We start from the raw sequence: 16,605 nt of genomic DNA on the forward strand, positions 1-16,605 counted from the left end.
ATTAGCATTTATGAAATTATTATTCTTTTTTTTTTTGGCGAAAACTAGTACGGAATTAGCTTTATAAAATGGGGGAATATTCCCAAACATTAAGATATGATGATGATGTGATTGAAAATTCCGGTTCCATTGCTTTCAAATGCTACAGGTGAATTTTGAGATTTTTTTTTTTTTTTGTCTGAGAACAAAACAAAGTGGTAGAAAATCTGCAATTAATAAAAAATATATTTAAAGGTAATTATAAAAGTTTAGGTGTAATTTTATAATGGTTTAATTTATGGTTTAATTTTTAAAGGATTAAATAAAAAATCATTTAAGCTTCAAGTGCAATATTATCTTTTAATTTTATCATTTATGAGAGGATTAACAAGTAATTTTTCTATTTTTCTGGGGCTAAGGTGCTATCTGTTTCCTTAGATTCACACTTCTACCAAAGAAATATTCTCATTGTTGGATAAGGCAGAAGGTTTGAGTCTTATGATATGTAATTAAGTTATGTGAGTTTTTAGTCCCAACATGTACATATACTATAGATGAGTTTATTTGGGGTAAAAGCATCATAGAGACCCTTGTATTAAGAGTTGAATTGCATTTTGTCCATTCTATTTGAAAAACAGGCGAATTATTCCTTGTAGGATAAACCAAAAAGCAAATTGGTCTTTCTGTTATAAATTACATCCATTTCTATTGTTAAAAATCATTTCCTATATTTCAGCATGATGTGCATATATCTAGTTATTTTATAGCCACGCTGGTTTTTAACATGACAAATGGATGAAAATTTTAATAGAAATGACCAATATGCTATTTGAACTAACATATAGGGACTGTTTGCTCATTTTTTACATGGAGGGGCAAAATGCAATCTAACTCCTTATAAATAGGAGCTTCTATAGTACTTTTATCATTTATCTTGCTATTTATTTGGGATACTTTGTATTAGTTGAATTCTACTTTATAATTGCTTAAACTTGTATTTATAATTATATTATACTTATGTTTATACTGTATTTGCAATAACTTTAAAATGATAGAAAATGCAATCTAACTCTAAATTTAGTTTTCCCACTTTATAAAAATTGAGAAATTAATTTTTCTATTTTAATTTGTCAGAATTTTGTCCTCGAAAACTAATAAATTATTCTAGTTATTGGTAAACACGTGATTTTTTTTCTTTTTATAAATTGTTATATATAAATTATTAATTTGCTAGGTCCTTACATATAATTACTAAACCATTGATTTCCGTAAGGCATGAGAACTAAGTTTTGATAAATTGAAGGACAGAATTGGATATTAGAGTTAGAAAATACAAATTTGTGAAAGGATTAGGTTATATACAAACTGGACATATTTTATATATATTCTCACATTTTGAACTTTGAAGGCTATTTAAAGGTGATAGCTGTTACTCCAAGTAAAGCCAAACCAGCTTACAACCAACGCTCAATTGCAAGTTAAAGAGAGGGACGTTTTTCCTAAAAAATAAATTACTTTAAGATTTTTTTTTTCAAAAAAAAGTTTAAATACAAAATTGACCTCCAATTTATATTATTTTTCATCTAGGTATTTATTTATTTTTTTGGATTCTTTTCGTTTTAACTTAAAATACGATACATCAATAAGAAGGTAATGAATTTGATAATTTAAATACTATTTTAAAAAAAGTTAAGTGGAAATGTGGTATAATTTAAGAATTACCTTTATAGTTAAACCTTAAATTTAAAATTAAGAAGAAGAAAAACAACTTATAAATATCATGATAGACCTTTGGAAGATTAAACAAGAAAAACCATCATTATTATTACTTTTAAAATCTGACTGAAATTAAGTCTAATATAAAATTTAATCAATTTGAATTCCATCTATTCATGTGAATTTGATTAATTATTTTTAAAAATATTTTATAGTTGTTTTCACTTTAAATATAAATTATTTTCATAATAAGTTAATAAAATATTATTAATCTGGTCACAAATTAGTCACTAGAAGTGTTTAAAGGTTGAATAATATGTTCAATCCATTACGAGCCAAGCTTTGGTTTCTATTTCTCAATCCCAACTCCTCCTTTAAAAATATAAAAATAAATAAATGTGTCAAGCTTTATATATTTATAAAATTTTTAAAATAGCGAAATAGGCAATTTGGATAGTCTGCACCAAGTTAGAGCCTGGAATTTTTTTTGAAATTGAGTCTAGACTCAACTTGATCCATAAACACTTTTTCATAAGTATCTTAATTTGAGTCCCATCATGTTTGGGATTTTTCCCTAAATTATTTTGGGTTTAAGTCCCATACAAAGTTAGTTATGGGTTTATTTATTATATTTTAGAGTAATTCTAGTTGTAATTATTATCTGTGATTCTAATTGTAATCTTTAAAAAATATATATGATTTTGTCAATTAAGTCTTAAGCTTGATTGACATTGACATTGACATTATTGTTGAAAAGAGAAGGATGTGGATTCAAGTGCGCTGAATTATATTATTCTCCTATTTAAGGATTGAGGAGAGGCTATGGGTAGTTCTAGGCGTTGTATAAAAAGATTTTTTTTTATAATCATAAAAAGAGAAATGGGATTTGCTTAGGATCAAACTCAAACATTAATGCCTACAACATAATACTTCTGATATTCATGCTTTTTTAACTTTTAAATAAAAAAAACTAAGTCGAATTAAAATCTAGCCAAATTTAATAAAATCAAGTCGAATATAAATCAAATCTGGTAAAAGTACCATGGAGACCCCTATACAAGGAGTTAGATTGCATTTTGCCCCTTTACTCAAAAAGTGGGCAAATTAGTCCCTACATGTTAGATCAAAGAGCAAATTGATATTTTCTATTAAAAATTTCATCAAAATCTACTGTAAAAAATTAGCATGGCTGATAGAATAACTAAACAATTACACATGGTATGCCACATGTACATCTGACGTGGCCAAATTTTAACAATAGAAATAGATAGAAATTTGAATAGTTTGCTATTTGATATGACGTACATTAATTAATTACATATTTTTTAATAAAAAAAACAAAATACAAGGGCCTCCATAGTACTTTTACCATCAATTTCCAATTTTTCTTTCCATTTAGAAATAATATACAAATTTGACTTGACAATATCAAATTTTGCATTTGCTGTTGAACAATACATGGAAAACAAAGGAAAATGGAATCGATATTCATAAAGTACATTTCTTTTAAAAAAAGTCAGTTAATTATAATTGAAATAAATAATTAAAAATGTGCTTCTACTATAAGGTTAGAAGCACTTTAGTCATTCTCAAAATAAATAAATAAAATAATTATTGTATTATTAAAAAGTGAGCAAATAAAAGAAATTGATGATAGCGTTAATCATTTTCGTTAAAAGTTATACCAAAAATAGTGAAGGCTGTTATCAATTAATTTAGGGATTAGATTGTTGTATTTATTTTGAAAGGGACTAAATTGCTTCTGATGTTATAATATAAGTACCTCTTGTATATTTATTCCATTTAAGTAATTACCTAGACATGTAGACATAGTTGGGAAATATTTGGTGTAGTGTTTTCAAAATTATAAAGAGGTAACTTTTGGCCTAAGAATTTGACTTGAAAGGACATAATAACCCTTTTTCATGATAGGAATTTCAACAATTTTGTCAACTTTATATTTTGATCGTAATAATTCATAAGTATGCCACGTCAGTAAAATTAAACATTTTTTTGATAATTTCACAAACAATACAAGTTTAAGGACTAAAAGAAACGAAAAAATAAATAGAGAACTAAAATAATTTTTTAAAAAAACTGGAGGGCCAAAATTTTATAAATCTATATAAAATTATAGTGCGTTACAAAGAAAGCCCAAGTCCACAAAAAAGAGGCCGAACATTTAGAATGGCCTTTTATTTCAGGAGTCAGTACAGACTACAGAGGGCAACAAGTAGGGCCTTAGCCTCATTTGGTCTAAATGGTTAAAATTCAATACTAGTCCTTGAAAAATTACAAATCAATTTACGTTTTTCTTAAATATAAACTTATGCCTTAGTCTCCTTCAATAATTTTGGTTTTATTTTGGCCTTTAATATAAAATTTCTAACTCTACCAAAGTACAAATCTAAGCGGACTGAGTCCAACTCACTTTCTATGTGACCATGAATATAATCAAACTCAATTGCTCAACCCATCATCAAAAACACTTCATAAAAACACGCAAAGTTCAATTACACAACAATCGAGCTCAATAAAATAACAATAATAAAATAACAATGCTAATTAGAAATTGAGCACCATCTTTGTCAAGCGCCAAACACTAAAACACAAATCAAATATCACCATATAATAAATATTGAAAAAAACAATATTAGTCTCGAAATTCCTCGTTGAGCAATTTCTCATGCAATCACCTACTTACCTCCAAAAAATTATACTTCAAATTCATGTAGCCTTCATGCTCAAATCAATATTTGTCCGTTTTGCAACTACTTTTTCCGCTCTGATAACATAAGACATATTCCCCCCCCAATCCAAGCTTCTTCAGCCTCCTTGATGATGCCTCTCTTTCACATTCTTTGCTATTTCTTGAATTTATAACATCACCTATTGAAATAGATTTATTGGCAACTTCCGACACATTGTTTCTTTTTGAGTTTCTTTCCTTTCCTTTTAGTAAAATCTTTAGGTTTTGTGAATCATTATTCATCACTATTGCCTAGCCTTTTTTTTTTTCCAACCCCACCAATCTCCTTACCTCTCCTTCTATCATCCATCATGTTACCAACTTTGTTTTTAACCTCCGAAATCGTATTAAAGGTGCCCTAAGACTCCTTCGTCGAACTTTGAGTGGATGCCCCATCACCTATAATGTTGTCTCCATTAGGCATGCAATTTACCTCGCCATTCATTTCAAGATGCCTAATAAAAACATCCATGTTAGCCTTATTATCTTAGCTACCACACACCACATGAAAACCATCTTCTTCATTGGCCTCTTCAAACAATTCAAATATCCCAACTGTCTTACCATCTATACCCATCCTGAGTTTGACTGGGAACTAAAATTCCGTGAATCATTTGATTCGACTTCCTTAGCATCATAACAAAAATGAAAATTCAGTAACTAAATCAATTTCCATGATTGTAATAGAGAATATGTTAGTTCTTCATTTTTCTCTACTCACTCTTTAATACTAGGAAGTATGACCAAAGAAAGACCTAAACATCATCACAATTCAATCACTAAGACTTCCTTTGAATCACCGGTAAGATGATTTTTGATGAGATTAAAAACGACGATGACGGTGAGATTGTAGCAATGAGATTAAAATTAGTTGTGAGATATGTGTTTGGATTCAAATATAATTGTAGCAGTTAGGCAAAAATAAAAAATAACTATTAAAAACATTAAATGAAAACATATATATTAATACATAACAAAATTTTGGTAAGCAGTGAGCTAATCTCATTAGATTGGTGATATGCCAAACAGCACCAAATCTTGTACCAAAAGAAGCCTAAAATGCACATGCTACAAATATTTGGATAACAAACAATATGCTTGAATTAAAATGTAAATTAAATTAAAAATATAAACTTAATTAAAGTTTTATTATCCTTCAAAAGAAATAAAAATTTATCATTATATAAATAAAACTTTTGAATAAAAAATTAAAAGAGAAAATATTTGTTAACAAAGGTTGAAGTTTTCAATATTGGTATCCAAGTTTAAATTTTATTACGCATAATCGTCATACATGCCCAAAGTAAAAAAAAATGCCCATTTAGAAATTGCAAACTTTTAAGTTTATTTAATAGCTAAATTTTATTTTAGTCCTTCTTAAAATTTAAAATTCAATTATAACCTCTCCAAAAATAAAAATTTATAGCTTAATACCTTGAGAATTTGCAAACTTTTACATTAATATGACAAATCACATTTTAGTTCTCTAAAAATTTATAATTCAAATTCGACCCTTTCGGAGATGAAGGCAAACTATTGTGTAAGTTCTCAATTAATTTCTAAACTTGAAAATGTTATTTTAAATTAGTTTTAAACTACAAAATATTTTAATCGGATTCTCAAAATATTAAAATTGTATTAATTAGGTTTTCTCATCAACCTAAACATTAACTTAAGCATTAAATTTTAATTCGAATCTAATATGTAGCATATTAAAATATGTTGATTGAATTAAAACATGTTTTTACTACATGGACAATTTGAATTTGACACGTTAAGAAAGATATTCTTTCAAATTTAGGAGAACTGGTTTTCCCTAATTGCGAAATCCAAGCTGTCAGTGGCAAAGTCAAGAATTTTGCGAAGAGGGACCAAAGCTAAAATTCTATGTTAAAATGGTTTAAATTGAATTTTTAGCATTCAAGGGGGCCTAAAATGCAATTTTTCATTAACAAAGTGACTAAAAGAGATTAAATTAAATTATTAATATTTATGAGAGACTAAAATTACAATTGTACCATTTAATCAAGGAGTCCAAGGTCCTTGCTTGCCATTAGCCCTTGCAAGATATTTATGTAATAAGTACACACGTGTTTATAATTTGATCAATATATTTTAAAACATGTTTCACATAATTTTTAATGACTAGGCTAACAGACGGACCTAATTGATATAATACTGATACTTTAAGGACTCAATTAAAAATATTTCATAGTATAAGAACCAATTTGAAATCAAAGCAATAATTCGAGGACATTTGATGAGATAAACCCTATTTTATTTTTGCTGAAAAACTAAAAATATCAAGCAAAAATTGAGTGGTTCACTATTTACAGCTTAAAAATGGGTGGCCCACTTTGTGGGCGGTGGCTACTGAGAGGAAGCTCCGCCGCAAAAAAGCCCAAATCAAACCGCGTAAATTTGCCCAAAAAAAAAACCACCACCATAGAAATTATATAGCAAAGAACTTAAAAAAACACACACCAGTGTTAGTAGATTCAAGGCGCGAGAATCGGATTCGGTGCCAATCGTTCTTTCCCTTTATAAAAACCCCAAATCTAATTTCATCTCATTTTCCATTTCATTTTCATTTTTTCATTTTCTTGTTCTTTCTTCTTTGACTTTTCTTCTACAGAGAGGAAAAGGGGAAGGAAAGAAAGAAAAAAAATATATTTATTTTTGCAAGGATGCAGAGGCGTCAAGATCAACGGTCGAGATCTGTTAAACCCATTACGGTTCATGGGTTAGCTCAGTCTGGGGATCTTGTTGGTCTTCAAAAGTTGCTCAATGATAAACCTTTTCTTCTCAATGAGAGAAACCCTGTTGTAAGATTCATTTGATTTCATCATTGCGTTTTTAGATGTAATTTTTAGTATGTTTGATGGGTTTAGCATCCTTTTTTTAAATATGGGTTGATTTGTAGTGAAATTTTAGTTATTTTAGCTTGGATTAATCAAAGATGGTTGCTCTATGGTGGATTGTTTTAGATCCAGGGAACTTAGTTGGTTAGAAATGGGTTAATTAAGCTATTCTATGGGTGTATGAGCTTATGATATTAACTGAGGTTTACTAAGTTTTGGGGGCCTAACTAAACAATAATTTAGGATTTTAATCAGATTTTTTTCCAAAAAATTGGGGTCTAATTACAATTTTTTAAAAAATTGAGATTAGTGAGAATTTTGAATAAAAATAGACGAGCTTAATTTAAAATTTCAAAAAATTTTGGGGCCAAATTAAAATTTTCAACAAATTTCAAGGGAAAAATGAAATTTTCCAAAAATTGGAGAGGGGAGGCAAAACCCCCTCGGCGTCTATTACAGTCCGCCATTGCCAGTGATTCATTCATTATATATGTATGTGTATATAGATGGGGTAGAGAAATAGGTATGGAGTAATGAAGCTATTCCATGGTGCATGAATCCATGATCTGACTATATTCGAGACAATGATTATGATATGGTATGGTATGGTATGGTATGGTATGGTATGGTATGTTATGATATGATATATATATCTATATATAGCTAGAGATGTTATCCAGTGTAATAGATGGTGTAGAGAAATGGGTATGGTTTAATGAAGCTATTCGATGGGGAATGAACTTGTGATCTTAACCAAGGCTATCCATATTCGGGACAATGATAGATTCATGATATATATATATATATATATGCACTTGCGTGTGTACGCTAGAATTCTAAGTTGACTATTAAAAGCATGGTAGTAAAAGCTATGATATGTTGACTTGAAATTGTTAGATGAGCTATTTTATATTCTTAAGTTCGAGTTAGTATTATAAAGCTTCATTTGGTTGCGGTGGTCGTAATGGTTGTTTTCCTTGTTTATGTTATAATCATTCACCGATTTTGTTTTATCATCATTTAACATGTCATAGACTCATGGTGTAGATGTATTTTGTTTGCGTACGGATGGAATCCATTCCCTTGTATTATATTATTAATTTATATTTGGTTTAAATGCAGATGGCACAAACACCACTTCATGTATCCTCTGGAAATGACAGGGCCGAGATAGTTAAATTTTTGCTCGATTGGCAAGGATCAGAAAAAGTCGAGTTGGAAGCTAAAAATATGGTAGGTAAACTGTAATCATTTTAAACGAAGAAAATGTTCACTTATTTTTATTTTTAAGTTAAATATGGTAGTTAAATTTTTGCAGTATGGTGAGACTCCGTTGCATATGGCAGCCAAGAATGGATGTAGCGAAGCTGCACGGTTGCTCCTTGCTCATGGTGCTTTCATTGAAGCCAAAGCTAATGTACTTGTTTTTAGCTCCAGGTTGTACTTTTATCATCACGTTTGATATATTGAGGATTTTCTTCATCCATGTTATTCATGCAGAACGGAATGACACCATTACATTTAGCTGTTTGGCACTCGATTCGATCAGACAACCATGCAACTGTCAAGACACTACTCGAGTACAATGCCGATTGTAGTGCTGAGGATGATGTAATATTCATCATATTTACTCAGTGTATTTTATTATGCTTGATTTATCTTACCAACTCGTGTTGATTTACCGTTTCAACTGCAGGAGGGTATGACACCTATAAAACATATCTCGAAAGGCCCTGGACGTGAGAAGCTACAGGAATTATTACATAGGCATCTTGAAGAGCAGCGAAAGAGAAGGGCATTGGAAGCATGCGGTGAGGCAAAGGCTAAGATGGATGAGCTCGAGAAAGAGCTGTCAAATATCGTGGGCTTGCATGATCTCAAAGTACAACTTCGGAAATGGGCAAAGGGGATGCTTCTCGATGAAAGGCGTAGATCTCTAGGGTTGAAAGTTGGCGCTAGAAGACCTCCTCATATGGCATTCCTTGGTAATCCTGGAACAGGTAAATGCCATTGGATCATCCATCTCAGAATTGATGACTTGTCTTTTATCAATACTCCATAGAACCTGTAGTTTTTACACTTGTGATTTTTGGTCTCAAAAGGTAAGACTATGGTAGCTCGTGTTCTCGGGAAATTGCTTCATATGGTCGGAATTCTACCTACTGACAAGGTAACAGAAGTACAAAGGACAGATTTGGTTGGCGAATTCGTTGGACACACAGGACCAAAGACAAGGAGAAAGGTGTTTCCTCGTGCATTCAGGATTTTTATTTTTTGTTCTTTTTCTTAACGAACTAATTACGAACCAGTCATTTACAGATCCAAGAAGCTGAAGGTGGAATTCTTTTTGTTGATGAAGCATATAGGTTAATCCCGATGCAAAAATCTGACGATAAAGACTATGGATTAGAGGCTTTAGAAGAAATCATGTCTGTAATGGACAGCGGTAAAATCGTAGTCATATTTGCTGGATACAGTGAACCAATGAAGCGTGTAATTGGTTCTAACGAAGGATTCTCCCGAAGGGTAACGAAATTTTTCCAGTTCAGCGATTTCAATCCCGAAGAACTAGCTGAGATCCTCCATATCAAAATGAATAATCAAACCGAGCAAAGTTTGTTGTACGGATTTAAGTTACATAGTTCTTGCAGTTTAGATGCAATAGCAAGACTAATAGAGAAAGAAACAACGGAAAAACAGCGTAAAGAGATGAATGGAGGTTTAGTCGATCCGTTACTAGTTAACGCTAGGGAATACCTTGATCTTCGACTCAGCTTCGACTGTATAGACGCTGATGAACTGCAGACCATAACCCTTGAAGATCTTGAAGCTGGTATTCGGCTTTTCTCGTGATATTATCGAACCATAAAACTAGAAGGTTTCATTAAACTCAGAAGCTGGTTTCAGGTATATATATATATATGTGTGCGTGATGGAGATTATGGTTGAAAGAATTTTGATTTCATTTTGGCTTGTTTTTGTTAATTAAATTCATTCCTTTTTGTGCTAAACAATTGATTTGCACTCATATACATATATTTATTCTTTCCCTTAAAAAGGGGCATTCTTCATGTTATAGTAGAGTATTATTCATTTGTTTTACAGTGCAGTAATAAATTTCATTTCCAGCATCCCTTGATGTATGTTCCTTTTTTTCCTTTCCGTATATATATAGTTGGGTGATCAAAAATAAAATTGAATAATTGAGTGATCGTTTGTAATTTTCATAATTTTTCATAATTGAGTTATAAAAAAATACTAATAGTTGAATGATTAGTGTAACTTATCCTTTTCTTTTGGAACAAACTTTTTTTTATTGATATATATATATATATATTCTCATCCAAAAACTTAGAACTTTAAATGACTCGAATCTAAAATTTACTAATATGTGGTTGTGTGTCATGCACGACTTGATTCTACAAAGCGGTCTTGCTCTATGAACTTGTCACTTCAAGTTGTCTCTTAAGACACTCTCTTCATAAAATTAAAAGACAAAATCTTAACTCGATTTGGAGATAATACCAACCAGTTGAGGAATTCATTGAGTTTGAACAGACAATATTTCGAAGGTTTCTTCAAAAAGAATCGGCCTCCTCACTAGACCCAAACCAAAATTATTAAAAAAAAATTTAAACTTCGACCCAAATAAAAAAAATTCGAATTCATTCACTTCATAGCATATAAGTATTAATAGTTGGATTGCATTTTATCCTCTACTAAAAAAATAGAAAATTTAATCACGTACATTAGATCAAAGAGTAAATTGGTCTTTCTATTAAAATTTCCTTCCATTTCTACTATTCAAAACTAGTTCATGTGCGTTAGTATAAGATAAACATAACATGTTGCATACAACTTTTGGTTATTCATTAGTTACACAAAATTTAACAATAAAATAGATGAAATTATTAATAAAAATACCAATTTACTCTATAATATAATATATCATAAAAAAAAAGTGAAATGTAATGTAACTACAAAAGGAGGTTGGTGCTGATAATTCCTTCTATAACCAACTCAATCCAAAACCAATAAAAAAAAAAACCTTACGTAATAATTACAGCGCTGTGGTTTTGCCCAATTATATGCTTAGATTTTGTTTCTGAATTATTAATGGCTTTCCTTGTCCAAAATAATTGAAATTAATTTGGGTTTTAGTTTCTTCCAAGAAACCAGGTCCTTTGCTTTAACGTACAAAATATCACCATTAAAATATATATTAAAAAAAAAAAAAACTGTGAACCTGGTTTTATTTTTATCGAGTGGAAGACATAAAATCAAGCCCCTCAAATCCTCCAAATTTTCCCTTTGTTTTCTCACACTGAGAGAAACAATGGTTTCAGGCTCTCTCTCACTTATCTCATCTTCATTTCCTTCATACATTGATTCATCTCCCAATTCTGTTTCTTTTTGGCCTATAACGTTTAAGCTCTTTAAACCCAATCCCAGATTCTCAAAATCTCTCAAATACCCATCGTCGAAGCTTTCTTGTTGTTCTTCAACAGTCGAAGATGGGTCGTCGTCGTCCACGACGGCGGAGCAGTTTTTTAACAACAATTCGATAGCGGATTTCATGAGGTTTAAGAGAGGGAGTCAAAACGGTAGTGGCGAGTTACAAACGGCTATTGTTAGCTATCGTAAGAGGTTCCCTTGGTCTATTCTTTACCCTTTTCTTCGGGTACTGATACCACTATCGAGCTTTTGTTTCTAAATTATGCATTGCTTTCATAGAAGAATCAATTTTCAGGTTTCTAATTCTGGGTTTTTTTTTTTTTTGAATTTGATGTTTTCAGGTTGATTTGGTCTCAACGATTCATATTGCCGATACAGAGTATGTTTGGTTGAATTCAAACATAGAAATTTTTTTATGAGATTACAAGTGATTTAAGTTTTGTTTTTTTGTTCATGATTATGTGTTTTGAATGGAGGGTTGTCATTTGGTTATCTGGTTTTAGTTTATTTCAATTTTACTAGGAATGCGGATCGGTTCGGTACGAGGAACGGAAATCGGAACACAAATCGTTACTTATATGACACATTATTCGACAGGGGATAGTCTAATAGGAATGAAATGCGATTCATCAGTTTGAATTTATACATATAGCTTTTGTGTTTATATAATCGAGTCCTTGGTTATTTGGTTTTAGTTTATTTCAATGTTACTAGGAATGCTGATCGGTTCGGTACGAGGAGCAAAAATCGGAACACAACTTATATAACACCTTATTCGACAGGGGATAGTCTAATAGGAACTCAATACGATTCATCCGTTTGAATTTATACATATAGCTTTTGAGTTTATATAATCGGAGTCCTCGGTTATCTGGTTTTAGTTTATTTCAATGTTACTTTCAACAATTGTTTTCTAATCACTATTATTAAATATGTTTATCGGTTCGGTATGAGGAACGGAAATTGGAATGCGAGTGGTTGTTTATAGGAAACCTTATTCGGTAGGGCATAGTCTAATAGGAACAAAATACGATTCGTCGGTTTGAATCTATATATATAGCTTTTGTGTTTATATAATCGAATCGTTAGTCATACTGAATTGGATTGCTATTGTTCATTGATTTTCTTGATTATGTATTTTGAATGGAGGGTTGTCATTGGATCGGTTCGGTATGAGGAACGCAAATGGTTACTTATATGAATCCTTATTCGATAGGGATAGTCTAATAGGAATGAAATACGACTCATCGGTTTGAATGTATACATATAGCTTTTGTGTTTATATAATCGAATCGTTAATCATACTGAATTGGATTGCTATTGTTCCATGATTTTCATGATTATGTACTTTGAATGGAGGGTTGTCATTGGATCAGTTCCGTATGAGGAATGGATATTTAAACGCAAATGGTTACTTATAGGAAACCTTATTTGATTGGGATAGTCTAATAGGAATGAATACAAATCATCGGTTCGAATGTCTACATATAGCTTTTGTGTTTGTATAATCGAATCGTTAGTCATACTGAATTGGATTGCTGTTGTTCCGTGATGTTTATGAGATTACAAGTGATTTTCATGTATTTTGAATGGAGGGTTGCCATTGGATCGGTTCTGTACGAGGAATGGAAATTGAAATGCAAATGGTTACTTATACGACACCTTATTCAATAGGGATAGTCTTATAGGAACGAAATATGATTCATTGGTTTGAATCTATACATATATCTTTTGTGTTTATATAATCGAATCGTTAGTCATACTGAATTGGATTGCTATTGTTTCGTGATTTTTATGAGATTACAAGTGATTTTCATGATTATGTATTTTGAATGGAGGGTTGTCATTGGATTGGTTTGGTACGAGGAACAGAAATTGAAATGCAAATAGTTACTTATATGAAACCTTATTTGATAGGGGTTAGTCTAATAGGAACGAAATACGATTCATCGTTTGATTTTATACATATAGCTTGTGTTTATATAATCGAATTGTTAGTCATACTGAATTGGATTGCTATTTTTCCGTGATTTTTCAAGATTATTTATTTTGAATGGAGGGTTGTCATTGGATCGGTTCGGTATGGCAAACAGAAAGTGGAACACAATGGTTATATGAAACCTTATTCGATAGGGATAGTCTAATAGGAACGAAATACGATTCGTCGGTTTGAATGTATGCATGTAGCTTTTGTATTTATATAATTGAATCGTTAGTCATACTGAATTGGATTGCTATTGTTCTGTGATCGGGATTGTACGGTTTGTGAATTGTTTGTGTTGTTCTATAATTCGGGTTTCGGTTTTGCGTGCCTACATGAAGAATGATTAGAACATGTTAAAGATGAGAGTACTTTTGTCTTCTTAATATCTCATTCGGAACCTTTGTTGGAGTGTAGCGGATTGAGTTCGCACGCTCTGACAATTTCCTTGTGCTTGTGTGGCTAAAATGTTCGGTTTTCTTGTACCGACTTTGCTATGTATGGATTTTCCTGATTAAATTGGTGACTGCAGGTACTTTGAGACTCTTCAGAAGGAACTTGCACCATATGATTGTGTTCTGTATGAGATGGTTGCTAGTAGGGAGAGTTTGGAAAACCGAAGGAACCCTTCGGCAGCAAAACGACTCAAAAGTTCACGATCACGAGGTTTCAACATTCTGGGATGCATTCAACGGCAGATGGCTCGGATACTCATGCTCAATTTCCAATTAGATTGTCTCGATTACCAGGCTGATAATTGGTACCACGCAGATCTTGACTATGAGACCTTCAAGTTACTTCAGGTACGATAAAAGTCTGAGGTCGTCAACTTTATTTTCAGCTGTAAACATCATGCTTCTACATCTAATGTTTCGAATATGATTTTATCCAGCTAGAAAAAGGCGAAAGTTTCTTCACATTTGCAAGGGATATGACCCTTAAGTCAACGAAAGCTTTAGTGCAGCCCGCTTCAATCCCGGATGACCTTGATCCTTGGAGATCCAAGCTTCTATGGGCTTCTCGTGTGCTACCTATGCCACTCGTTGGTTTTCTTATTATTAGCGGTGTTTGTGCTGATGGAGGAAGCCAAGCATCCAATTATCCCGAGCTAGAAGCTTTATCAAGGCTTGATTTTGGTGCCGCCATGAAGGTTTTCCTGGCAAAACGACTAACCTCCGAGTAAGTTTGGGGAAAAAAAACCTTGCTTGACTTGCAAGGAAACTTATTAACTTTGGAGTAATCCTTTTGCGTTTTTTCATATTGGGGTAGGTTCACTCAAGTGACAGCCGATGTGGAAGAGAAATCGGTTATCATTGGCGAGAGGAACAGGGCTGCAACAGAAGCATTGAGACGAGCGGTCAATGATGGTCATAACAAGATAGCAATACTATATGGGGGTGGTCACATGCCGGACTTAGGTAGGCGTTTAAGAGAGGAATTCGACCTTGTTCCTTCCCGAGTACATTGGATAACAGCTTGGTCCATTACGAAACAAGATCTCCAGAGCAATTCCCTTCCATTTTTGAAGATGATGGCTGAAGTTTCCGGCTGGCCATTGAACCGTTACCAGACATTGGCATTACTCATCTTTTCCTCAGTCCTCGCATTGGATCTCTGGTTTTGGGAACTCTTTTGCAGCACCGCGGTTAATTGGATCTCTGAAATAGCATCGGAAGTTGCGCAATATGCAGATAAAGCACAGGTGATGTGAGCCTTATTTGGATATATTGTTTCGATCGACATTCAACACGGATACATATATATATTCGTACCGGTGTAAATATGAACACTTCGGGTTTCGAGTTTCGGATATAACTGATGTTAGGGAAAAAAGAAAAAATGTAAAAGTAGCAAGTTTATTGAACTCATTCATAGTGGAAGAATAAACTAATTGATCAAATAGGTTCGCTTTGCAAATTTATGTGCATGCTTGTGTTGATACTATATTTAGTACTCATCTAACTATCAGTAAGTTATTTTTTTTACTCATTCAATTATGAAAAGTTATAAAATGATCATTTAACTATTTAATTTTATCTTTTCTTATTATTATCTCCAACCGTTAAATGGTTAATAGACAGATGATGTGGTAGCTTTTAAAACTGATATAATAGTAACTTTAACCCTTAACATTTATAAATTGTGTCAATTTAATTTTTATTCTAAAACATTTAATATTTATACATTGTGTAATTTGATTTTTTTATAGTTTTACTTTTTTTAATCTAAAAGCTTTAAAAATAAATTTATTTGCTAAATTTGATTGGAAATATATTAAAAATGGAAACACTAAAAGTTTAGTATAATAATTTTGATCTTTTCTCATTGTTTTAATTTTAACCTTCAATGTCACAAAGAAAACTAAAAATGCAAAAATAAAAATAAAAAATAAATCACATAATATATAAATGTTGAGGATTAAAAATTATTAAATGAATTTACATAATAATAAATAAAAATTAAAATTTCATATTGATTTAATTAATATTTAAACTATTATGTTTCTATTAAAAATATTAGTTTAGTTTTAACTAACAAATATTAAAATTTTTATATAATTGATAGCTTTATATTTTCATACATAAAATTTTATAAATACTAATATATTTATAAAATCTAATATAATACATGATAATTACATTAATTGTATATTATCTACAAACTGTTATTCTCAATTTATTCACTATTAAGAAAAAAAACATAAAAAGTTAAACAGTGAGGAGTTTAATTTACAATATATTATATATTTTTTATAATTTATACAAATGCTTTAAGTAATGATTAGTAATTTTTATTAGTGTTATTTTGAATGACCAAAGTAATTTATATATGTTATTTATGTTTATTATTTATTATTTTAAATA

At 31.1% G+C, this 16,605-nt stretch overlaps 2 protein-coding genes across 2 annotated transcripts; both read left to right on the forward strand.

The window, feature by feature from the left end:
• The first annotated feature begins 6,800 nt into the window (after nt 1-6,800).
• LOC105785545 (uncharacterized) lies at nt 6,801-10,436 on the forward strand. The gene is made up of 7 exons (XM_012611681.2): nt 6,801-7,269; nt 8,428-8,538; nt 8,624-8,722; nt 8,806-8,916; nt 9,002-9,305; nt 9,408-9,547; nt 9,625-10,436. Exons 1-7 carry the CDS (start codon nt 7,132-7,134, stop codon nt 10,156-10,158), a joined length of 1,437 nt encoding a protein of 478 aa, XP_012467135.1. The 5' UTR covers nt 6,801-7,131; the 3' UTR covers nt 10,159-10,436.
• A 1,112-nt stretch (nt 10,437-11,548) lies between these two features.
• Nucleotides 11,549-15,641, forward strand: LOC105785463 (uncharacterized). The gene is made up of 5 exons (XM_012611587.2): nt 11,549-11,986; nt 12,102-12,139; nt 14,274-14,544; nt 14,634-14,920; nt 15,011-15,641. The coding sequence occupies exons 1-5, from the start codon at nt 11,642-11,644 to the stop codon at nt 15,450-15,452; spliced, it is 1,383 nt and encodes a 460-aa protein (XP_012467041.1). The 5' UTR covers nt 11,549-11,641; the 3' UTR covers nt 15,453-15,641.
• Nucleotides 15,642-16,605: the final 964 nt, after the last annotated feature.

This window comes from Gossypium raimondii, chromosome 7 (assembly GCF_025698545.1).
Source record: "Gossypium raimondii isolate GPD5lz chromosome 7, ASM2569854v1, whole genome shotgun sequence".
NCBI lineage: Eukaryota > Viridiplantae > Streptophyta > Magnoliopsida > Malvales > Malvaceae > Gossypium > Gossypium raimondii.

Bases quoted from the DNA above. Each gene is read 5' to 3' on its own strand.
- LOC105785463 (XM_012611587.2), top strand. From the start codon at position 11,642: ATGGTTTCAGGCTCTCTCTCACTTATCTCATCTTCATTTCCTTCATAC. The intron at 11,987-12,101 runs GTACTGATACCA...TGATGTTTTCAG, and splicing joins TTCTTTACCCTTTTCTTCGG to GTTGATTTGGTCTCAACGAT. The intron at 14,921-15,010 runs GTAAGTTTGGGG...ATATTGGGGTAG, and splicing joins GCAAAACGACTAACCTCCGA to GTTCACTCAAGTGACAGCCG.
- LOC105785545 (XM_012611681.2), top strand. From the start codon at position 7,132: ATGCAGAGGCGTCAAGATCAACGGTCGAGATCTGTTAAACCCATTACG. The intron at 8,723-8,805 runs GTACTTGTTTTT...TTATTCATGCAG, and splicing joins TCATTGAAGCCAAAGCTAAT to AACGGAATGACACCATTACA. The intron at 9,306-9,407 runs GTAAATGCCATT...TGGTCTCAAAAG, and splicing joins CCTTGGTAATCCTGGAACAG to GTAAGACTATGGTAGCTCGT.